The sequence below is a fragment of the Crocuta crocuta genome, unplaced genomic scaffold (assembly GCF_008692635.1).
Source record: "Crocuta crocuta isolate KB4526 unplaced genomic scaffold, BGI_CrCroc_1.0 scaffold218, whole genome shotgun sequence".
In the NCBI taxonomy this organism is placed as follows: domain Eukaryota; kingdom Metazoa; phylum Chordata; class Mammalia; order Carnivora; family Hyaenidae; genus Crocuta; species Crocuta crocuta.
The window spans coordinates 9,052,299-9,076,892 of NW_027533170.1; the positions used below are offsets into that span (position 1 = coordinate 9,052,299).

A 24,594-nucleotide genomic window follows, 5' to 3' on the forward strand; every position below is an offset into this window, starting at 1 on the left:
GCCGGGGCGGAAGTTCCACAGAAGGTGGAGGAATGTCTCCTGTGCCGCGTGGTCGCTGGGGCTGAAGCCAGGCCGCGGGGTCACGGCTTGCAAAGCAGGGAGGCGTCAACACCTCTGCTTTCTGCTGGGCCGGCAGAGGCAGGGCTGCGGAGGCTGNGCAGATTTAAACATGCCCGGGGTGGTGATTTTACTTCCCTCCAGCGAGTCACCTGCTAGGTAGGCGACTCCCACCCCAGAGGGTCTCGGTACACCCCTCCTGGGTTCATCCTCAGAGCCCACTGCTGCGGGTTCCGGTTCCACCTGACCTCCGCTGGGCAGTGTTATCAGGCAGGAGGTGGTGTCTCACTTTCTGGCATAAGAATACGGACCGGGGTTTCCTGGACCTCGACTCGCATCCTGACGGCCCACAGGGGCAACCTCCAGCCGGGGGTGGGGGTTGCAGTACTAGCCTCCCTCCTACCCAGTGCTTGAGTCACGCCCCAACCCCTAAGAGCCTGGCCTGACCTGCCCCCTCCGGTGGACCTGGGTATCAGCTAAACCCCTTGGCCGGCATGGCCCGAAGCACCCACCTGTTTCCCCAGAGCCGGTCCTCACCCCTGCCTTCGCACACAGACTCACCTTAGAGATTTCCACCTCTCTTTTTCTGTTTGGTTCTCTGGGCTCTCACTTTCATAAGAAGCCAAATAAAGACCTGGTTGGAAAACAAGGTGAAATCACACAGTTACGCCTACGATCATAGCCTGCTCTGCCTGCCCTACACTGGGGTTTGACCTGCTTTTTATTCTTAAATTGAACTTGTGGGGAGGTAATTTGTAGAGTCACATGCAGTTGTATGAACTAATTAATACAGAGAGGTCAGTGTACTCTTTCCCTAGTTTCTCCCTCCTCACCACCAGGATCCCTTAAGCTGCCCTTTTAAGGCCCACCCGCTTTCTTAATCCCCACCGCTTTCTTAATCTCCGGCCACCACTGATAGGTTCTTCGTGTCCAGATTTTGTCATTTCAAAAAAGTGATACTGGACCGCCTGGGTAGCTCAGTCGATTAAGTGTCCTACTCTGGATTTCTGCTCTGGTCATGATCTTGGGGCTTGTGAGATTGAGCCCTGCGCTGGGGTCTGTGCTGACAGCATGGAGCCTGCTTGAGATTCTCTCCCTCTCTCTCTCTGCCCTTCCCTCACTCTCATGGTCTCTGTCTTTCTCAAAATATACATAATTTTAAAAGAAGAATGTGATATAAATCAAATCAGCATGTAACATATAGGATGGGCTCTTTTCACCCAGAGTAATTCTCTAGGTTTCATCCAAGCGGTAGTATAAATCAATACTTCATTCCTTTTTCTTGCTGACGACTACTCTGCGGCATGGATATACCATAGTGTTTTTAGCCGCTCCCCCACTGAAAGACATCTGTGTTGCTTCCAGTGTTTTGCTAGAATGAATTATGCTGCTGTAATCACTGGAGTGTGGGTTTTGTGTGAACATGAGTCTTTGTTTCTCTGGGATAAATAAACGCCCAGGAGCCACAATTTGCTGAGTCGGACAGTAGGTGCATATTTAGTTTTATAAGAAATTCGTTATCTAGTTCTACATCCTGAAGATTTTCTGTTACTTTTATTCTTCCTAAAAGTTGTGCAGTTTTACAGTTTACATTTGAGTCTGCAATTCATTCTGTATTTTTTGTATAAGGTGAGGTCGAGATTCATTTTTTGGCTTATAGATGTTCAAATGCTCCTGCTCCATTTGTTGCAAGGGCTCACTTTCCCCCACTCAATTGCTTTTGCACCACTGTCAAAAATCCCTGTGTGTGGTGGGGCACTCGGGTGGCTCAGTCAGTTGAGCATCTGACTTGGGCTCAGGTCATGATCTCGTGGTTCATGAGTTTGAGCCCCGCATCCAGCTTGCTGCTCAGAGCATGCCTCTGATCTTCTATCCCCCTTGCTCTCTACCTGGCCCCTGCTCATGCTCTCTCTCTTAAAAATGAATGAACATTTAAAAAAATCACTGGGCATATTTGTATGGGTCTATCCTTGGATTCTGTATTCTGTCCCATTGATCCATGTATCTGTTTTACCAATACTACACTGCCTTGATTATGGCAGCTGTATAATATCAAGTTTAATATTGAGGAGAGTAATCCCTCCCATTTTATTCTTCTTTTTCAAAATTGTTTCAGCTATTCTAATTTCTTTGTCTTCCTGTATATATTTTATTTTTTAAAATATTTATTTATTTTTGAGAGAGAGACAGAGCACAAGTGGGAGAGGGGCAGAAAGAGAGGGAGACACAGAATCCAATGCAGGCTCTAGGCTCTGAGCTGTCAGCACACAGCCTGACATGGGGCTTGAACTCATGAACCATGAGATGATGACCTGAGCTGAAATCGGACACTCAACTGACTGAGCCACCCAGGTGCCCCCCCATATACATTTTAGAATAATTGTGTCTTTATCTGCAAAAAAAATCCCATTTTTTGATAGGAAAATCCTGGATTTTGATGGGAATTGCATTAAATCGGTACCTAAATTTGGGGAGGAGAATCGGTATCTTTGCTATGTTGAGTCTTCCAATTCATGAACATCATGTCTCTCCATTTATTTAGATCTTTTTGATTTCTTTCATTAGCATCATGTAGATTTTGGCATGCAAACCTTGGACATGTTTTGTTAGATTTATACCTAAGTATTTCATGGTCATTTTGAGTATATTGAGTGATGGTATTGTAGTTTAATTATGGTGTCCACATATTCATTGTTAGCACATAGAAATAAGATAGATTTTTGCATCGGGGCGCCTGGGTGGCTTAGTCGGTTAAGCGTCCGACGTTCGCTTAGGTCATGATCTCGCGGTTCGTGGGTTCGAGCCCCGCGTCGGGCTCTGTGCTGACTGCCAGCTCCGAGCCTGGAGCCTATTTCGGAGTCTGTGTCTCCCTCTCTCTCTGACCCTCCCCTGCTCGCGCTGTCTCTCTCTCTCTCCTAGAAATAAATAAAAATATTTAAAAAAAGATAGATTTTTGCATCTTTTCTTGTATTCTGCAACTTGTGCCAAACCCACTTAGTTCTAGGAGTTTGGGAGATTCCTTGGGAATTTTTACATTTTCTGTAAATAGGGGCAGCATTAATTTGTCCTTTCTGATCTGTCTTTATTTTCTTTTCTTGCCTTATTGCATAAACTGGCTCTCCATTACTATCTTGAACAAAAGTGGTGAGAGTAGATATCCTTGCCTTGTTACTGATCTTAGTGAGAAAGTATTCAGTCTTTCACCATTAAAAAATGATGTTAGTGTAAAGGTTTTTGTAGATGCAGCTTATCAGATTGATAAATTCCCCTTGATTCTTATTTTCCGAGAGTTTTTCCCATGCATGGGTATAGAAATTTGTCAAATGCATTTCTATATCAGCTAATACAATCAAGTCATTTTTCTCTGTTAGCCTGTTAATACAGTAGATTGCACTGATTGATTTTCAAATATTGAACAGCATTGGATCTCTAGAATATACAACTTGGTCATGATATGTAACTATTTTTCAATATTGCCAAATTCTATTTGCTAATATTTGTTAAGAAATTTTTTCATCTATATTCACAAGGGATCTTGGTCTTTACTTTCTTTATTTTACTGCCTTTATCTGGTTTTGGTGTCAGGGTAATACTAGCTTCATAAAATGAATTTGGAAGTTCTGTCCTCTTCTATTTTTTGAAAAAGATTGTGCAAAATCAGTATTAAGTCTTCCTGAAATGTTTAATAGAATTCTCTTGTGTAACTGTCTCAGCCTAAAGATTTCATTTTTGGGATGTTTTAAAATTACAAATGCAATTTCCTTAATGGTTATAGGGCTATTCAAATGATCTATTTTGTGCTGAGTTTGTGGGAATTTGTGTTCTTTAAGAAATTGGTCCGTTTCATCTAATTTGTCAAATTAATGGGTCTACAGTTGTTCACGGTATTTTCTTATTAGTCTTTCAATATTGGCAGAGGCTATAGTGACATCTTCCATTTTATTCTTCATATTAGCATTTTCTGTCTTTTTTTTTTCTTTGTCAAGAGGTTCTTTGCTGGAGGATGGCAAAGTTACAATTCTTTTCAAAGAACCAACTTCTTGTGGGTTACTTGAACAGTTTTTAGAATTCCATTTTGATTTATCTATAGTAAATTCCTGAATGATATTTTCACTGGATCTGCAGTTCTGGGTTGGCAGCTTTTTCTCTTTCAGTATGTGAAAAATATGCTGCTGCCTCTGGCCACCATGGTTTCTGATGAAAAATCTACAGTCATCCAAACTGTTCTGCCACTATAGGTAAAGTGTCATTTCCCTCCCAGTGCTTTCAAAATTTGTGTCTTTTTATTTGGTTCTCAGAAATGTGACTATGGTGTATCTTGGTATGGGCTTCTTTGGGTTTATCCTCTTTGGGATTCACTTGGCTTTTGAATCTGTAGGTTTACATCTTTTCCAAATCTGGGAACTTTTCAGCCATTACTTCTTAGAGTATTTTTTTCAACCCTGCCCATTTTGTCCCCTTCCTTCCCAGACTCTGATGACAAGAGTGTTAGATCTTTTGTTAGAGTCCTATAGGTCCCTGACACTCTTTGTTCAGATCGTTTAGTTTCTATTGTTCTATCTTCTAGCTCATCAGTTCTTTTCTTTGTCTTTTCCATTCTGCTGTTGACTCATCCACTTGGTTTTTTACTTTAGTTATTATATTTTTCAGTTCTATAATTTCCACTTGGCTCTTCTTTATCTCTTCTGTTTCTTTGCTGATACTTTCTATATTGTTGCATGTTTCAGGGAGCCTCAAGGCTGACTGGACTGCTAGTCGGATCCTGCCATGGGAAGTCTGGAGCTGAATGCAGGGCAGGACTTTGTCAGAGGCTGTGACTGACCCAGTTGGGGCTCAATATAGCTTAGGTTCCTTCTCTTGCTTTCTCCAGTTATTATTCTTATCATTTTTTGGTAGGGGGAAGGGAGAGGAGGAAGAGAGGGTCACTAGAAGAGCTCCTTTCTTTTTTGTTTTGTTTAAGTTTATTTATTTATTTTGAGAGAGAGACATAGTGCGAGTGGGGGGAAGGGCAGAGAGAGAGGGAGAGAGAGAATCCCAAGCAGTCTCCATGATGTCAGTGCAGAGCCTAACACAGTGCTCAGTCCTATGAATCGTGAGATCATGACCTGAGCCAAAATCCAGAGTTGGACACTTAACTGACTGAACCATTCAGGCACCCCTGGAAGATGCTCCTTTCTAAGGGCATTTCATAAGGGCTAGGTTTTTTTGCTGTATACTCATGGTAGAATCACTGCCTCACACACAACAGGCTCTCTAGATGTACCATTGGCTGAAGGAGTGAATAAAATGCCCTTCTCTTGGGGCACCTGGGTAGCTTAGTTGGTTAAGCCTCCAACTCTTGATTTTGGCTCAGGTCATGATCTCACAGTTGTGAGATGGAGCCCCGTATTGGGCTTTACACTGGGCATTGAGCCTACTTAAGATTCTCTCTCCCTCTGCCCCATCCTCTGTTTGAGCCCTCTCTCTCTCTGTCTCTTTCAAAAAAAAAAGAAGAGAAATGCCCTTCTCTCACTCCTCTCCCTGCCCGGAACTCTCTCCCCCCTTTCCTAATATGCTTTTGACACATTTCATTGCCCAAGTTCTATTGGCTAATGACAGCAGTTATCACAGTAACTAGTGGTACAAGTTAAATAATGGTCCCCAGAGGTATCCAGATCTTAATCCCTGGGACATGTGAATATGTTAGCTTCCATGGCCAAAAGGGACTGGGCAGATGAGATTAAGTTAAGGATCTGGAGATGGGGAATTATCCTGGATTATCTGCAGGGCCAGACAGAAGGAGACTTGACCACAGAGAGAGAAGATGATGTGATGGTGGAAGCAGAGGTCGGAATGATGTGCTTTGAAGATGGAGGAAGGGGCCACAAGCCAAGGATTATGGGTGGCCCGTAGAAGTCATAACAGGCCAGGAAATAGTCCTCCTCTCAGAGCCTCCAAAAATAACCAGTTCTGCCAGCACCTTGATGTCAGCACAGTGGAACTGACTTTGGACTCTAACCTTGCAGGATAAATCAGTGTTGCTTCGAGCCACCAAGCTAGATGCAGCAGGTGAGGCTCAGAGAGGGCATCTGCCTAGGGTCACACAGCTTGCTGGGATGGGAGCAGCCCAGGCTGGCTTATCCATCAGTCCGGGAAGCTTTTTGGTGCCGGGAGGGATTCTGTGAACACTCCCTTGCCCTGCCCCCACACCTGGAAAAAAAGTTACTGACTCCAAAATGTAACAAATAAAATGGGAAACTTGAAAGTATTAACAATTAAGAGCAAAATCATTAAAAAATCCTTTTCCCTTAAGTTTTTGTTTCTGGCAGAAAAAGTTCTCCCGGGCACGGGTGTGGGTCCCTTTAAAAAACACTTGCTGTGGGGGTGCCTGGGTGGTTTGGCTCAGGTCATGATCTCACAGTTTGTGATTCAAGCCCCACGTTGGGCTCTTTGCTGACAGCTCAGAGCCTGGACCCTGCTTCAGATTCTGTGTCTCCCTCTGTCTCTGCCCCGCCCCTGCTCACTCTCTGTCTCACCATCTCTCAAAAAAAATTTTTTTAAATGTTTGCTGTGATGAGGAGTCAGGCCTCCTTTGTACTGAGTGGGGACCTCCCAGGGTAGGTTAAGGGTCTTGGATCGAGAAAGCAGCCAACCATGGGGCCACATTGCCTCCCCTGGGATGATCAACTCAGGACCAGATGACCACTTGCTTCCAGCACTTTCTCTTCCTGGGTTATGCTTGCTTAGCAAATTCACAAGCAAATTTGTCACGTTTGATAAATGATCAGATGGGAATGCTGATTTACCGGAGGGCACAGACACTAATGGGACTCTGAGCAAAGATGCTTCATCTCACACACACACACACACACACACACACACACATGCACACACACGTGCGCGCGTGCATGCAGGCACTCACACAGACATGCAGACATGCACACCACCCAGCTGTGGAAAGACCCACAGGGAGCCCAGGGCTCCGCCTTCCCTATGTGAGCACTGGGAGAGTAGTTCTACTTACATACGTTACCAGTGAGAACACGGGCCAGATGTTTTCAATTTATGATGCCCAACATAGCCCTCTGTGTCCAAGGGGAAGCCTGAACCTCCAGGGTCCCCAGCCTGCAGCTCCTCGGGCCCTGTCTGGAGCTCAGCCACAGGACACAGCCTTCTCTGCTCCCTCTCACATCCAGCAAACATGGGTGTGGTGCGTCCCACTCGCAGGAGGAGCCCCATGTGAAGATGAGACTGGGAAACCACCCGAGAGCCCCAGAGCTGGGGGTGACAGAGCCCATGGGGCCACCTTACCATCCTCGCTGAAGATGGGGGCGGTGTGCAGGTAGTGGGTGATGCTGGGGTCTTGCTCAAAGGGACACTCCACTTGTTTCCATGTGATGAACTCTCCAACCTGCTTGGCCAGCTCCAAAAATTTCTGCCAGGGTCATAGAGATATGAAATGGGACACCCCCTCCCCCCCCGGTGTCTGGAGGTCACCTGTGAGAGTGGGCCAGTCTCACTCATCTGTCCCTGGGGGCCCACTACTGGGAAGGGCAGGGCAGAGCACTGGGCAGTAAATGACAGACCCCACCCCTCATCGGGCAACCTGGGTGTTCCCACATCTCTTCGTTCCCTCTGCAGAGTCTGGGGGGAGAGCATCTAAGGTCAGGTCATTGACAGGCAGCACATGCAGGAGAGGCGAATGTTACTCTAGTTTCATTCTTTTCTGTGATTATCCCTGCAGGTTTGTTTATCTAGAGAATGATGCAAATAAATTTAAATAAATGTATTTAAGGAAGATTTAAGTGAATCCACTTAGAGCAGAATTTTATTTAAGTAAAATTTAAATACATTCATTTAAATGAAAAAAATCTGTGCTGATTTAAAGAAGCGTTTTAAATAAATTGTAGCACCAAGTCATGACCTGGTGGGCACAACACTCTGTGGCATCTTTCATCAGTCCCGGTGGCCGGCTCCAGCCCGCTGTGGCCACAGGAACACTTTGGAGCCTTCCCTTCCATCCCTCCGTCTCAGATCTGAGGACCAGTTCAAGAAGGGAGCGATACAGAGCTTTCCACAGCTGGTACGTGTGGGGTCACCTGGAGAGTGTGATCTCGGCCTCCTGGGCCCCCATGCAATCTTACCCAAGCCCAGTCTCCTCCGCGTCACCTCCAGCCTGGACTGCCCTGGGGACGGGCGCCCAGGCCGCCTGCTGGGGTGGACTTCTGCCTGCTACACAAGCCCTCAGGGCTAACCAGGGCTGCAGCCAGCCTGGGAAGGTCTGCAGGGGTCTCTGTGTGAGGCCACACAGCAGAGGCAGCTCAAGGCCAAAAGGACTGGGCATTGGGTGGTAGCCCCATCAGTAGGGGGCGCTGTACCTACAGAGCCCTTGGTGGGCTCTGTGCCAGAGTCCCCTTTTACAGAGGGGGAGACTGAGGTTCAGATAGAGCAGGGGCCCAGCCCAGAACTGACTGCCCTTGGTGTTGGAGGCTGGGTGGGGCCAGCACAAGGGTGGGCCAGCCCTCCTAGGGAGAAGAGCCTCCTCCTTCCTGCAGATTTGGGGGCTGCCCCTGATGCTTGGCTTGTTTTGTCTGTCTGACTCAGTGACCACTTGCTGTCACTACCCAGGGCTCTCAGGGCTCCCGGGCCTCGGCCCCCACCGTACCTAGCCCACCAGCCACCTTGAGACATGTGTGCTGGGTGATCCCATGCGGGGGGGTGGGGGGTGGTGGTCAGCCTGTCTTTGCTTCTAAGGAGCTCAGGGACTGGAGAGCTGTGACCAAGGAATGCCGGTCCACTGAGTACAGGCCTCCCTCTGTCTGGGAGGTCAAGGGGAGCTTCCTGGAGGTGGGGGACACTTGAGCTGATGGCAGTGAGTGTCCTCAGAGGGAGCGGAAATCTTCCTCTCCTCCTGCCCACGCTACTTGCCCACCTCCTCCTGTGCCCAGGGCCCCTCCTGCAGGAGGCCTCCCCTGACACATGTTCTGTGCCCTATGCAGGTCATAGCACCTTGCTCGTTGTCACTGTGGGTCCGTGGGGCTTTCTCACAGCCTGGGGCTCTTCCAGGGCTAAAAATGAGTCTGCCTCACCTGTGGTGGGCAGTGGGGGACCAACACCTGCATGAGCCTCAGTCTCCTCCTGTGGAAGGGGTGGGGTGGGCTGGGGAGACCCCGACAATTCCGCCGTAATGTCTTGTGAACTGTCCCCCATTAGTCCAGCACCCCTGCCCTGGGGGCTTTGATTGTCAGGGGCCCCTGGACCCTACCTCAAAGTTGACGTGTCCGTTGGGGAGGCGGTTGGCACAGCCCTCGTTCAGGAAGTAGATGTCCTTGATGAGTAGGCTGAAGAAGGGAATGACGATCTGGAAGGGAGAGGGTGCAGGTCAGCCCTCAGTCAGCAGGAAGCACAGGCCCCTTTACCCTGGGGCTAGACTCTTTCCTCCCTGGCCCCATCAGACTCCAGTGCTGAGCACGTACTGTATACGGCACCACTCCCCCCACCCCCTCCGTGTTGGGGCTGAATGAAAGATGCACGGTCTCCATGCCCCTTGAACATTTCTTCCACTGCCCGTTGGGAGAGGCTGGTGGCAGTTCCCCCCAGACCCCCCACAATCCAGGGGTCCACAGATCTCTTGGTTCAAGTGCACCAGGAGGAATTCAGGTGCGTGCCGAGTTTACCATGAAATACGTATGGACAGTGAGTCATCTGTTGTGAAATTCTGTGGCCTACTTTTAAAAATACATATTTCATGATTTGTCATTTTATGCCTTTCTTGATGCCTGAAAGGACAGACTTTGGAGCCCAGCCTGAGCAGGGTGGGGGTCTCTGTGTCTCACTGCTGGGTGTCTTGTTTCTCCCTCCCTGCTCTGCACATGCCCACTGCTGGCCCCTAGGGAAGGGACACCCACTGCTGACAGCTCAGGAGACCCGAGGGGAGCTGGCTGGGTGCACTCGGCTGCTGTGGGTTGGACTGTGTCCCCCCAAAAGATATATTTGAGTCCTAAGCCCTGGTGCCTGTGAATGGGACCTAATTTGGAGATAGTCTTTGCAGACAGAATCAAGTTAAGATGAGGTCATACGGGATAGAATGAGCTCTCCTCCAGGGACTAACGTCCTTGTGAAAAGAGGGAAATTTGGACACACAGAGGAAAGAGAGCCGTGGGAAGACAGAGGCAGAGATAGGAATGATGTGGACACTGGCCAAGGCCCCCCCTGGGCTGTCGGAAGCTGGGAGGGCAAGGAAGGGTGCTCCCTCTGGAGGTAGCACGGCTCAGACTACCTTGATTTTGGCATCTGGGGAGATAATATGTTTCTTTTGTTCTTTTTTCAAACACTCTTTAATGTGTATTTATTTCTGAGAGAGATAGGCCATGAGTTGGGGAGGGGCAGAGAGAGAGGGAGACAGACTCTGAAGCAGGCTTGCTGTCAGCACAGAGCCCAACGCGGGGCTCAAACCCATGAACCGTGAGATCACAACCTGAGCCGAAGTCGGACACTTAACTGACTGAGCCACCCAGGCACCCTAGATTCTTTTTTTCTTTTTTAAGTAGGTTTCACACCCAGCACAGAGTCCAACACAGGGCTTGAATTCATGACCCCAAAATCAAGACCTGAGCTGAGATCAAGAGTCAGATGCTTAACTGACTGAGCCCTCGGGCGCCCCAACATTTCTGTTGTTCTAAGCAGTCTCCGTTGCTGGGCATGTGCTGCTAGTCCGGCCAGGAACAGCCTCCAGCCTGTCACCCGTGGGACCCAGCACCGGGCCCTGGAATTTCTGGCTCACCCCTTATCCAAGCTGATAAAGGCTTTGAGGTCAGGACCTGGGCATGACCACTCTGCACAGTACAGATGTGTGGATGGTCCAGCGGGGCAGGGCAGACGGGAAACTGAGGCCCACAGAGTGGCAGGGCCTGGCCCAAGGTCACCCAGTGAGTGAACGCTGAGGCTGGGACCAGAGCCAGATTTAGCAGGGAGATGAATTGCCTGGTTTGTCCAGGACTGAGGGGTTACATGAGATGCAGTTTCAGTGCTAAAACTGGAGCCATCCCAGGGAAACTGGGACAAACTGGTCACCTTAGATTTATGTCAACTCCTTAGACATTTGCTCAGGTCTTCACTGCGCTGGGTGCTGGGGCTTGGGGAAGACTGAGGGTACGTCAGACACATCCACTGTAGTGGAGCCTTTTCCCAGAAGTCCTTGCTACCTACAGACTGGGTTTAGGTCCCATTTGTGACCCCCCAAAGAGCCCTCCACTCACGCCCTTGTCGCAGGGGCATCAGTGGCAGGCTGGAGGGCTCTGCTGTGCCAAGCTATACAAGCACGGGGATCGAGTTTCATCCTCAGCAAGTTCCGTGCGCAGGGTTCTATTACCCCAACTTACAGACAAGGAAGCCGAGACCCAGAGAGGTTAGGCACCTCACAGAAGCTCACACAGCAGTAAGTAGCAGAGGCAGGACTAGCCCCTATCCTGCCTGTTTCCTCCCTGTGCCAGGAGGCAGGGTGGTCTCTGTGCATCTCCCTTCCACCTCCCATCATGGCTGCTGAGCCCCAGACTCAGGGTTGGGTTGGAATGGGGAGATGTGCCAGGACAGGGAGAGGATTAAGGGCAGCGGGACTCTGTGGACAGAGCGGTCCTCAGGGACTCTGTGCAGGCTTCCTAGAGGGTGGGCATTGGAGCTGATCCCCAAAGAGGTAGCATTTTCTGAGAACTTCTCGCCATTTCTGCCTGCCCACGTGGGCCCATCCCATCAGGTTTTAGCATCCTGGCTGGTCTTCCTGCCCCCGTGGACTGACTGTGACCCACTGCCCTTATTTTCTGGAGCTAAGCAGTGCCATCAGGGAAGGCTGTGTGGAGTGGGCCCCATCACAGAGATGGGAACAGGGAGGGGCAGACGTGGGAAGAAAACACAGAATGTTATCACCACTGAGACCTCCTGGCCTCAAAATTTCAGCTGTAGCAGTGAGGAACTGCGAGAGCATCTGCAAATATCCTTCATTCCTTCCGTCCATCCATCCATCCATCCATCCATCCTCCAATCTCCCATCCATTTATGAAGCACCTTCCTTGGGCCCAGCCGATGATCCATATCTCTTTGGAAGTTCGAGGAGAATGCAGCGAAATGAAACGCACAGCTCTGTAAATCACCCACCTTGAGCCCCAGACCTAAACCACAGCGTCCCCACACCCCAGAGCTGGGAGAGGGCTCAGCGTGCAGGAACAGACATCACTGTCCACCCCACGGCCTCCTGGTGAGCACGGATGGAAGAAAAACAGTGCAGGGCACCTGTGCCGTATTGACATCCCAGACCAAATGCGGCAGCCAACTCTATACGCCCCCACTCCTGGGTCTGACACAGGACCCCAGTGACTGCCACCCAGCACCTGCTCTCTGGGAATAAAAGGCAGCCTGGTGGTGTACTGGAGAGGCTGATTCCCAGCTCTGCCGCCAACTTGCTGTGAGACTGGACAAGTGAGGTCTCCTCACTGAGACTCAGTCTTCTAATCTGGGAAATGGTACTGTTAGAATCCGCTTCATAAGTAGTCATCAGAATTCAATGGAGGGGAGGGACAGAGTCAAGTGGCCCTCACATGGTAGGTGTTCAGTGAGGCACGATCTCTGTCCCTGTCTCTCTGGTTTTGCAGCTTCCTAGCTCCTGGGGGAGAGGCTTGCCTTCCCGGAATTTTGAGGTCCTGTCCCATTGAATGCTGCTTCCCAGCATCAGCCCTCCTCGGACCAAGAGCGGCTGAAGGGCTCGCAGCCTGAACAGGAAAGGCCAGCTGGATAAGACATGGCCATCCGTGGGGCCAGGGTCTGTGAACACCCCCACCACCCCTAGGTGGGGTGTGGGGGCCCAGGAGGGCCTGCTGGGTGGCATAAGTGTGCAGGTCTTGGCTTCTCCCCAGACTTAACCCCTGGTACCCATCCCATCCAATTCCACAGTGACTTTGAATTTCAAGAACAGCAGCTTGTTCTCAAGCTGGAAACAGACCCCCCAAAATCACAGCAGAGACCTAATTGTACCAATATTCCTGCCAGGAGACCAGGCGGAAAAGGTCTTCGTGTTTCCTCCCCATGGATATGATCACTCTAATCATTGGGCTGGTGACAGGTTTTAAGCCAGAGGCTCCCTGCAATCCCAGGGCCCAGTTTCTTGTAATCGAGGCCACCAGGAGAATTTGGGAGACAAATGCAATTCATCAGGATCACGAGGCCCCCCAAATGCAAATGTATAAGAACAGAACCCGTGAAAAGGTGGTTTTAGTGAGCAAGAAGCTTGGTTCAGTCATTGCCAAACCCGTGGATGTGATCTGAAGCTATATTAATGAAGGTATTGCATTTAGAGTAAAGAGGTGTAAGATTCTATGTACTTGTGAACGATTTGATCTGAAACAGAAGGGACTCTGACAAATCACACTGTTCAGGGACCAAAGAGATGCAATGGGGAGGGGACTGGAGACTGAGTTTGGTGGGGCAGGCCTAGGCTGTTGAGTTAGGAGGGAGGGGAAAGGGGATCTGGGGGCACTGAAGGACTGGTGGGTGGAAGAAGGAGTCTCACTCTGCGTGGTCCTCCAGGGAGGACAACCCCAGCCCCATGAGGGAGCTCTTCCTACCGGTTAGAGCTGCCATGGGCTTATCTCTTCTGTAAGGTGGTGAGTTCCCCAAATTGGACGCATGCAAGGAACACAGCTGCCTATACGGATGCTGTAGAAGGGCAGGGTGTTGGACCCGGTGAGCTTGGAGTCGGCATCCAGGCCCTCTGATACAGCCCACTGCGCCAAGGTAGGGAGTGGGAAGGAGTAGGGAGGAGCCCTAAAGGCCGGGCAAGCCTCTGACCTACCTTCTCCCGGCTGCTGTGGGCGGTCAGGGAGCGGTGCGCTGCCCCTCGCAGGGCTGTCCTGTAGTTACAGAAATTCCCTGTTGGGTCCATCTGGTGCTGGAAGGAGACAGGGAGGCATGTGGGGGAGCTGTGTCCCAGGGCCGGCCAGTGCCAGCCGGCAGCTGGGCAGCCTTGCTCACCTCGAGGATGAAAAACTTGGCTGTCTTCACTTTGGCCCAGGTCTTCTTCAGCCTGGAGACAGGGCTCATGTTCATGCCGGCTGGAAGAGGGAGGGTGGAGCTAGGGGCATGTCTCTGGGCTGCACAGTCTGCTTATTTCCCTGGGGCGGGAGGCCTGGGGGTGGTCCCACATGGCCACCTGACCAAGGTTAAGGCTGCTGCAAATGGGTCCGATGGGCATGTGTGGGTGCTGGGTACACTGTGTCCGGGCCAGCCTGGTTTGTGTGTGCACAGGCCCCTGTCCCAGTCCCCACCAAACTGGCCCCACACGGTGACCAGGGTCTGCTCTGGGCCCCCGCTGTCCCTGGTTCTGGGGACACACCACAGCCCTCACCGAGCACCCTGGGAAGGAAAACCTCAAAGGGGGCATGTCTCCAGGACCTGTGGGACAGGGGAGCATGGGGTCAGCAGCACCGATCTTGCTCAGAGAAGCACCCTGGCTTGCACCCCACCTGTGTGCATGTGCGTCTGGGGACACTCCCCAGGGCCCAGGCCTGGCTGGCCTACTCACAGATAATGGCCATCAGGGAGTTGAAGTTGCCAATGTTGAAGCACTCACGGGCCACGTCGATGAAGAACTCCACCACCTGGGCCCTCTGCTTCTTCTTGGCCGGCTGGGGACAAGGCATCTGAGCCTCAGTGGTGACATGTCCCCACCCCATCACTAGGCCAGTCCCTCATCAGTGTTCTTTCAACCCAGTTCACGGTGGAGATGCTTGATGCCGGGCAGTCTGCCACCGGGGAACTCGGATCTCCACGTGTCCTCAGCAGAGCCGGCAGAGCCTACTGCCACGGAGGGCTGGGGGTTGGGGGGCCCGGCAGGGCTGGGGAGTGCTGGCAGGTTGCCACAGGGCATCCGTAGTGCTGATGGGCTCCCCGTCCAAGACACTGCTCCTCCCTGAGGCCCAGCTCCGGCATCCTCCATGGCTCCCTCGCCTGTCCCTGTGCATCGAGCTTGCTCTCCCCACACTGGGGCCACACTGACCCAAGCGCTGTCCCAGGACCAGCCCCTCCACTGCTTCCTGTTGACAGACTGCATGACCTCACCTCCAGCTTGTGGCCAAGTGCTTGAGACCTTCACTTCTCTGATGGCTCCAAACAATGTCATCCCCTGGCCTGTCCTGGGCTGAGGCACTAGTGGCCCGACTCCCGGGAGGGCTCAGTCCAGCTTTGCCCACATAAAAACAGCCACCTGAGCTGCCAGGCCAGTGATGCAAGTGCAGGAAGCAGGTGGGGCCCGTGGAGCCCTACCCTGTGTTCTTCCCATGCGGATTTTGCTGTATGTGCAGCAGTGGTCTTGGCTGCCACCAGGAGGCAGGAGAGGTGCTGTCCAAACCCCGTTCAGAAAGCCTCCCACCCAAGGTCCTTCCCGTCCCACCTGGGCCGAGCAAGGTGGGGAATGGAGACCAAGCGTTTCAGCCACTGTGGGCGCCCAACAGGGAGCACTCCCAAGGCTGCACATCACAGGCCAGCTCCTCCCTCTGAGCAGCGCTGCCTCTGCCCCTTTCTCTGTTACCCCAGTTTCCATCTAGTATTTGCTTCTGGAGAGCCCAACCTGGCACCTGCACTGCCTTCAGTCTTTCCTTCCCTGACACCAGTGGCCCGGGGCTTCACCTGTCGGTAAGAGGGGGCCTGGAAGGGACTCCTCTAAAGACGAGAGGAGGGCTGGCAGGGTCTGGCCCCGAGGGACTGTGACTTGGTGACAAGGGCGCCCGGCTCAGTGTTGACAAGTCTTCCTGCTTTCTGGGAGAAGCTGGCGACCTGAGCTTTGCATGTACAATCTCCCAGTTCTTAAAGGTTGGGGCACTTCTACTCTACATCCTGAGAGAGCCAACACAGCATGGGGGAGGGCCAGGCCACCCAAGGCAGATAGGTGGAGACAGGGGAAGCAGAGCCACCTGGCAGATCTGACTCCTTTGGCAATCCATCTCTGACACCCTCCATCAGGGTCCAGTGGAGACGTGCCAGGCTCTATCCAGAGGGAAATGTCACTGCAGGCAAGCTGTGTGGTGACACCTGGTGTCCCAGGGAGGTGCCCAGCCTGGTCCGGGGCTTGGACATGGACAGGCTCAGATGCTCTTCTGGTTCCCTCCCAGGCCCCCCCACCTTTGGCTAAGCCAGGTCACGTCCCCCTGCTTTCTACGCACCATGCAGATCTCGGTCGCCACGAGGTAGCACAATCTGTTGAACCATTTCACGTAAGCCTCCAGGTTGTTAGTCTTGTCACTGAAACACGGCTGGGAAAAACACAAGGACCGTACTCAGTCTTTCTGTCAATAACTTCTGGAACATGGAATCAGTTCATCGATCATCATTGAAGATAATCTGGAAAATGTTGAAACCTCAAAACCATCCATAAATAGCAATGCTTTGAGGTGTGTCCTTCTGGTCTTTTTTCTATACACTCAAAGATGTCATTTAATATGATGTACATATATAAGTATGTATGTATCTGCAAACTCCCGCACACAGCTGATTGTCATTATTCATGGATTCTGTATTTGTGAATCTGTCTGCTTCCTAAAGACGTATTTGTAATCCAAAATCACTACTCATGTCACTGTCACTCACTGTCCTTCATGGATATGTGCAGAGTGGAAAAAAATTTGAGTCACGTGGGGCCCCTGGGTGGCTCAGTCAGTTAAGCATCCGACTTCGGCCATGATCTCACAGTTCGTGGTTCGAGCCCCACGTTGGGCTCTGTGCTGACAGCTCGGAGCCTGGAGCCTGTTTCAGATTCTGTGTCTCCCTCTCTCTCTGCCCCTCCCCTGTTCTCCCTCTTTCTTTCAAAAATAAATAAACGTTAAAAAATTAAAAAAAAATTGAGTCACTCAAAGTAACTTTTTGTTCCCAGCAGAGGTTGAGCTAAGGGACACCTTGCCTTTTTGTTTCATTCCCATCTTGTGAACAACTGTCCTTTTTGGTCGTCTATTCAGCATGATGAAATAGCAGGCTGAGTTCCCTGCTGAATGTGGCTCCAAGCACAGTGTGGCAGTTCCTGAGCACATGAAGGCTGCGATGTGCCCTCAGGAGAAAATATGTGTTAGATAAGCTGCACTCAGACATGAGTCATGGTGCTGCTGGCTAGGAGTTCAATGTTATGGGAAGAACACTATATATTAAATACAGTGTCTTTGAACAGAAACACGCTCAGTGCAAGGCTATGTATGGGCTGCTCGATGCAAATGTGGTGAGAGGCTTGCAAGGAACTTACCCCTGTATTTCCCTCGGCAGCAGTGGCATTTGCTAATTCTGCGTTCAGGATGACTTCATGGATAAAACATGTTAAATAATGAGAGTCAACTGTATGTATCTTTCTATCTATACATAACTATATATACATGCTTCCATATTTTTCCACATGAATCTTTTCATGTGCCATAAAATATCCTCTGGAAATGTCATTTTCAATTGATGTAGAATATTCATCTGTATAAATGTGCCAAAGTTTAAAAGATTTAACTTAAGTTAACTTAAATATCCATGTTGAAATTGCCAGGGTGACTTGCAAGAAGTGGAGGGAGATATGGAATTCGGGATCTATTAACCCGTAAGAAGTAAAGAAAAGAGGAAAAAAGTCAAGGAGGAGGTGGGAAGATAAGTCAAAGGTGCACAGAAAGTGGTAAAACCTAATCCATATGTGTCAGTAATTACAATTCCTACAATTTTATTTTATTTATTTTTAAGTTAAATTAAACTTAATTTAACTTATTTTATTTTATTTTTATGTTTTAGAGAGAGTGTGTGTGTGAGCAGGGGAGAGGGGCAGATGCAGAGAGAGAGAAGATTGTGTTTTTAGTGTTTGTTTATTTTTGAGAAAGAGAGAGACAGAGTGCAATCAGGGGAGGGGCAGAGAGAGAGGGAGACAGAGAATCCAGGCTCTGAGCTGTCAGCACAGAACCCACATTGGGCTCAAACTTATGAGCTATGTGATCATGACCTGAGCCAAAGTTGGATGCTTTAACTGACTGAGCCACCCAGGTGCCCAGAATGTTTTTGTTTTTTTTCTTTTAATTTTTATTTATTTTGAGTGGGAAGGAAGGGCAGAGAGAGGAAGAGGGAGAGAATTCCAAGCAGGTTCTGTGCTGTCAGTACAGAGTCCAATGTGGAGCTCAATCCCACCATGAACTGTGAGATCACGACCTGAGCTAAATCAAGAGTTAGATCCTTAACCGACTAAGCCACCCAGGTGCCTCAAGAGAGAGAATCTTAAGCAGGCTGCACGCTCAGTGTAGAGCTTGACTCAGGGCTTGAACCCATGGCCAGGAGAAATCAAGAGTTGGATGCTCAACCAACTGAGCCAGCCATTTACCCCAATTGCTATAACTTTAAAACTCCAGCTGCTTGTTCTTTTCAAGTGGCATACCCCAAATCCAAAGATACAGGTAAAAAAAGGAAAAATATATATGAAAAATATCACATAGCTGTACTAATATTAGCCAAAATAGATTTTAAGGCAGAAAAAAAGACTCTAGGGCAAAAAGCATCAGAAGAGATTAAAGGGTAACCGCATAATGATAAAGGTTTGATTAATCGAGAGCATGTCACAAAGCCAAACTTGCATACGCCTAACAGCATAGCTTCAAAATATGGAGGCAAATGTCATCAGAAAGTAAACCTCTTTATAGGGAGAAATCACATCTTACCACAGTGGAAGATTTTCACACATTGGCAGTAATCCTTAGGTTATGGAGATAAACAAGACAGTATAAATATAAATTTGAGCAACACAATTTACATAGTCGAGGTAATGGACAGATAGGGAAGTTTGTCTACACTCAATCCTATGAAAAAGAGTATTCCTTTCAAATAGTTGGAAATCTAAAAACATATTTTAAAATAATCTAATAATTTCAGAGATGAAATCATCGTGGAAATTAAAATGAGAACGAAAATGCTGAAAAGCAAAATGTGGAGGATGCAAATAAAAAATATAGTTAAAGGGGCACCTGGGTAGCTCAGTCAGTTGAGCATCGACTTTGGCTCGAGTCATGATCTCACGGTTGGTGGATTCGAGCCCTGAGTGCTAACAGCTCAGAGCCAGGAGCCTGCTTTGGATTCTGTCTGTCTGTCTCTCTCTCTGCCCCTCCCCTGCTCGTGCTCTGTCTCTTTCTGTCTCTCAAAAATAAACAAGAGAAAATATATTTAGAAAGAAATGGATATTCTTTCATACTCTTATTAGAGCAGGGGCTCCTGGGTGGCTCAGTTGGTTGTGCATCTGACTTTTGATTTTGGCTTGTGTCATGATCTCGTGTTTTGAGATTGAACCCTGCATCAGGCTCCATGCTGAACGTGAAGCCTGCGTAGGATTCTCTCTCCCTGCCCCTCCCCCACTAGCGCCTGCACGTGTTCTCTCTCTCAAAACGAAAAAAAAAAAAAAAAAACAGAAGAAAGGATAACAACAGGTTGAACATCCAACATACAAAATAATTAGAGAAAGAAAGAATCCAAAGAAAGAAAGTAGATGGAGGGAAATAATAAAGATTAGAGAAAAAAATGAAACAGTAAAGAAAGATGCAACATAGACAATCAAGGAAGCTAGAAGCTTTTTATTTGAAAAGACTAATAAAATTGACAAACAGCAAGAGGGATGAAGGACAAAGAGAGATGTAAATACAAAGAATATTAGAGGTGACTATGACTTGTTTGTCAAAACAAGGAAGGAAAATCTTGAATCGGTACGTAAAAGTCTTCCCTAAAAGGAGACACCAGGCTCACATGGTTTCACTGGCAAATTCTAGCCCAATGATCCAGGAAGAGGAAATTCAGTCTTTTACACAGAAGAGAGAAGAGACAAAGAGAAAATAAAGACTAGAAAGAACAGGGACAGGCAGGAAAATAAAGAGTCCGTCTCATGATGACAGTTGCAAAAATCCTAAACAAAACAAGAGCAAACAGAATCTTAGGATGTACAAAAAAGATAATAATCATGACCCACTTTCATTTATTCCAGAAATGCAAGGTTGGCTCACACACTGGGGAAAAAAGAAACAACTACTACAGTTGTTCCCCACTAATCTGAGTTTGTTTTCTATGGTTTCAGTTGCTTGCCATCAAACACGTCTGGAAGCAAGATGATCCTCCTTCTGACATGAGGTCAGCAGTGGCCTAACGTTACATCATCATGCCTATGTCATTCCCCTTCCTCCATTGCCTTGTGTAGGCATTGTGTCATCTCACATCATCACAGGAAGGGTGAGCACAGTGTAATAAGATATTTTGAGACAGAGGCCACATTCACATAACTGTTGTTATAGTATGTTATTATAATTGACCTATTTGACTATTAGTTGTTTTTCTCTTACTGTGTCTGATTTATACACTTTATCATAAGTGTGTATGTATAGGATAAAACATAGTATAGAGTTCAGTACCATCTATGGTTTCAGGCATCTGCTGGGATTTTGGAACATATACCCTATGGATAAAGAGGGCGACTACTGTATAAATAATCACTTAACAGTTTTTTTTAAATTTTTAATGTTTTTATTTATTTCTAGGAGAGAGAGAGAGACAGAGTGAGCAGGGAGGGTCAGAGAGAGAGGGAGTCACAGACTCTGAAACAGGCTCCAGGCTCTGGGCTGGCAGTCAGCGCAGAGCCCGACGTGGGGCTCGAACCCATGAACCGTGAGATCATGACCTAAGCGAAAGTCGGACGCTTAACCGACTAAGCCACCCAGGCGCCCCCTCACTTAACAGTTTTTAAAAAATCTTTTGTAGTTTATTTGTTATTAAGACAGAGAGAGACAGAACATGAGCGGGGCAGGGGCAGAGAGAGAGAGAGGGAGACACAGAATCTGAAGCAGGCTCCAGGCTCTGAGCTGCCAGTACAGAACCCAATGCAGGGCTCAAACCCATGAACCGTGAGATCATGACCTGAGCCAAAGTTGGACGCTTAACCAACTGAGCCACTCAGGTGCCCCTGCTTAACAGTTTAAAAGAGAAGAGAACATACGGTTAATCAATACAGAAAAGGTAGTCGAGAAGGGCACCTGGGTGGCTCAGTCAGTTAAGTGTCTCGCTTGATTTCAGCTCCAGTCATGATCTCATGGCTTTGTGAGTTCAAGCCCCATGTCGGGCTCTGCACTGACTGCAGAGCCTACATGGGATTCTCTCTCTCTGCCCCTCCCTGGCTCGCACTCTCTCTGTCCCTCTCAAAATAAATGAATAAACTTAAAAAAATTTTTTTAAAAAGAAAGAAAAAGTAGTCAATAAAATGCAACAAACATTCCTGATAAGAACCCTCTGCCACGTAGGACTACGGTACTTCCTTAAGCTGATAAGGGGCATCTAAAAAAAAATATAGCAAACATCATACTCTATTGTGACATGTTGAAAGCATTCTGTTTGAAATCAGGACAAAAGAAGGATCCTGGGTGGCAACACTTCTATTTAACATTTTACCAAATGTCCTAGTCAGCACAAGAAGCAAGAAAGAGACATTCTTCTTAGTCAGAATTAGCAGGGTTATTCTGCAGTAACTAATAGTCCCAACACTTCAGAGTTTAAAAAACAGGATCTGTCTGTCATGTTCGTCTCCTATCAGTGGAGGATTCTTTGCATGATTGCCACAGAAATAAAAAGAATAAGGATTGTAAAGGAAGGAACAAAACTGTCATTATCCCTGGATGATGTAATTGTCTACATGAAAAACACCAAAGAATATAGAAAAACTGTTAGAATTTACAAGAATGTACAATACTGTCAGACACAAAGTTGACCTACAAAAGTTAATGACATTCCTTAAGCTATATAAGCAGTTCAGACACAAGTACTATAGAAGATGCCATATAGAATAGTAGAAATAGGCATAAAGTGGCGCCTGGGTGGCTCAGTTGGTTAAGCATCTGACTTTGGCTCAGGTCATGATCTCATAGCTTGTGAGTTCGAGCCCCGCGTCAGGCTCTGTGCTGACATTGCAGGGCCTGCTTGGGATTCTCTCTTTCCCTCTCTCTCTGCCCCTCCCCTGTTCACGCTTTCTCTCTGTCTCTCAAAATAAATAAATTAAATAAATAAATAAATAAATAAATATGCATAAGGTACTTAGAGGAAAAGATCTAACAAAATCTGCTTAATATTTTTATGGAGTAAGTATAAAGCATTAGAAAGGTACTAAAGAGGGGCACCTGGGTGGCTCAGTCGGTGAAGCGTCCGACTTTGACTCAGGTCATGATCTCACAGCTTGTGGGTTCAAGCCCTGCATCAGGCTCTGTGCTGACAGCTCAGAGCCTGGAGCCTGCTTCAGATTCTGTGTTTCCCTCTCTCTTTGCCCCTCCCCTGCTCATGCTCTCTCTCTCCCTCAAAAATAAATAAACATTAACAAAAAGAAAGGTATTACAGAGTAGACCTAAGTAAATGGAGGGACTCAACATTTGTATGGGTTGGAGGACTCATCATCACGAAGACGGTAATTGTTTACAAATTGGTCCACATGTCATATATCTTAACAAAATCACAGTAGGATTTTTCATTGAATTTGACAAGGGATGTAAAAAGTCGAATAGAAGAACAAAAGGCTCAGTCGATTAAGCATCTGACTCTTGATTTCAGCTCAAGTCATGATCTCTCAGTTTGTGAGATCGAGCCCCATGTCAGGCTCTGCTGACAGTCCAGAGCCTGCTAGGGATTCTCTCTCTCTCCCTCTCTCTCTGCCCCTCTCCCGCTTACATGTGCGTGCACACACACACACACACACACACACACACACACACAGAGTCTCTCTCTCTCTCTCTCAAAATAAATAAGTAAAATTAAAAAAAAAAGAAAAACAAAGGGCCAAGAATAGCCAAGTCACTCCGAAAGAACAGAGTTTGCTTCACCAGACAGTGAGACTGAGCACACAACCATAATAATGAAGACTGTGTATACTGTGACACAGGAGTAGAAAGTTTGACCGGAGGAACAGAAAAGACAGTCCAGGAATGGACCTACACGTGTGTGGAAACCTGACATATGATAGTGATGGGACTGTCTGGGCCAAGGCAACCCATAAATCATGGTGTAGGAACAATTGTTATTTATGCGGAAAACCGTGAACATGGATCCCCACCTTAATCCACATCCACAGAGTGAATTTCAAGTCCAAGACATAAATGTGAAGGGCAAAAATTTTAAAACCTCTAGAGGAAAACATTGGAGATTATCTTCATGACCTGGGTAGATAGTAGAGAGGAATTTCTTAACAACCACCCCAAAACCTAACTGACAAAAAGTAATCACCTACTACATATTAAAAAAAACCCAACAACACAGCAACTCATTAAAAAAAAAAAAAAGCTCTTGAAAATCCTTAAGAAAAAGCCAAATCACCAAAAGGAAACTGGCATTTCATAGAAAACAAGAATGTGCAAAACACATGAAAAGATACTCCAACTTAATAGTTTGGCATTTAAAAGTCTGACAATTTCAGGGGCATCTGGGTAGTTCAGTAGGTTAAGTGTCCGACTCTTGGTTTCAGCTCAGGTCATGATCTCGCAACTCGTAGGGTTCGAGCCCTGCATCAGGCTGTGCTGATAGAGGGGAGCCTGCTTGGGGTTCTCTGTCTCCCTCTCTCTCTGCCCCTCCCTTGATCTCTCTGTCTCTCTCAAAAATAAATAAGTAAACATTAAAAAAAAAAAAAAAGTCTGACAGTTTCAAGTGTCAGTAAGGATATGGAGCAAGAAGAATGAGTGGAACCTCACCTGGCACTGCCCCGTAAGGCTGGCCATGGGCCCAGCCTGTGACCCGGTGATTTCCCTCCTAGGTATGTGTGACGCGACAGTTCTCCAAGGGCACAGCTATTTTCATACTCATACAATGTCACTGTCTTTTCATTGTGTTGACATTTGCACTGACGTGTAAAAGAAAAGCATGTAAAATGGCTTCCCTCTTAGCCTGCAAGGCAGAGTCAGCAAACCATACTCAGTGACCCTTGTGTTCCTCACTATCACACGCATATAGTCAAAGAAAAAAAGTGAGTGTGACTTCAGAATGTCCTTGAGGAGGCAAACACTTCAATTTTATTAAATCTCAATCCTTGTGTACACATTTTTGTTTTTTTAATTAAAATTTTATTTTTATTTTTATAATTATTTTTGAGAGAGAGAGAGAGAAAACATGAGCAGGGGAGAGGCAGAGAGAGGGAGACACAGAATCTGAAGCAGGCTCCAGGCTCCGAGCTGTCAGCACAGAGCTCAATGTGGGGCTTGAACTCCCGAACCATGGGATCATGACCTGAGGTGAAGTTGGAGCTTAACCGACTGAGCCATCCAGGTGACCCTCTTTTTGGTACTCTATGTAACGAAACACAAAACACGTCTGCTGCATACAGAAGTCAGGTCTTGAGGAAAAGTACTGGTGTGATTTGGCTTGTGAGCAGAACTGGCCACTGTTCTGAGGAGACAGCATTTTTACTCAAAAGAAGGACTGACCAGCTATGGTTTTCCAGACTTCTGTATTTGGCTGATATTTTCTTGAAATCAACAAGATGAGCCTGTCACTTCAAGGAAGCAATTGATAGCA

The 24,594-nt window shown here is 47.9% G+C and overlaps 1 protein-coding gene across 1 annotated transcript in view; it reads right to left on the reverse strand.

Annotated features, from left to right (window-relative positions):
* Nucleotides 1-614: 614 nt before the first annotated feature.
* Nucleotides 615-24,594, reverse strand: part of RASGEF1C (RasGEF domain family member 1C) — a 39,234-nt gene continuing 15,254 nt past the window's right edge. The window contains exons 7-13 of the mRNA XM_077746316.1: nucleotides 16,242-16,331; nucleotides 14,606-14,708; nucleotides 14,056-14,135; nucleotides 13,877-13,972; nucleotides 9,302-9,397; nucleotides 7,348-7,471; nucleotides 615-691 (exon numbers count right to left, since the gene is read on the reverse strand). Of these exons, the coding sequence (XP_077602442.1) occupies nucleotides 615-691; nucleotides 7,348-7,471; nucleotides 9,302-9,397; nucleotides 13,877-13,972; nucleotides 14,056-14,135; nucleotides 14,606-14,708; nucleotides 16,242-16,331 (666 nt within the window). The remainder of the gene's footprint in view (nucleotides 692-7,347; nucleotides 7,472-9,301; nucleotides 9,398-13,876; nucleotides 13,973-14,055; nucleotides 14,136-14,605; nucleotides 14,709-16,241; nucleotides 16,332-24,594) is intronic.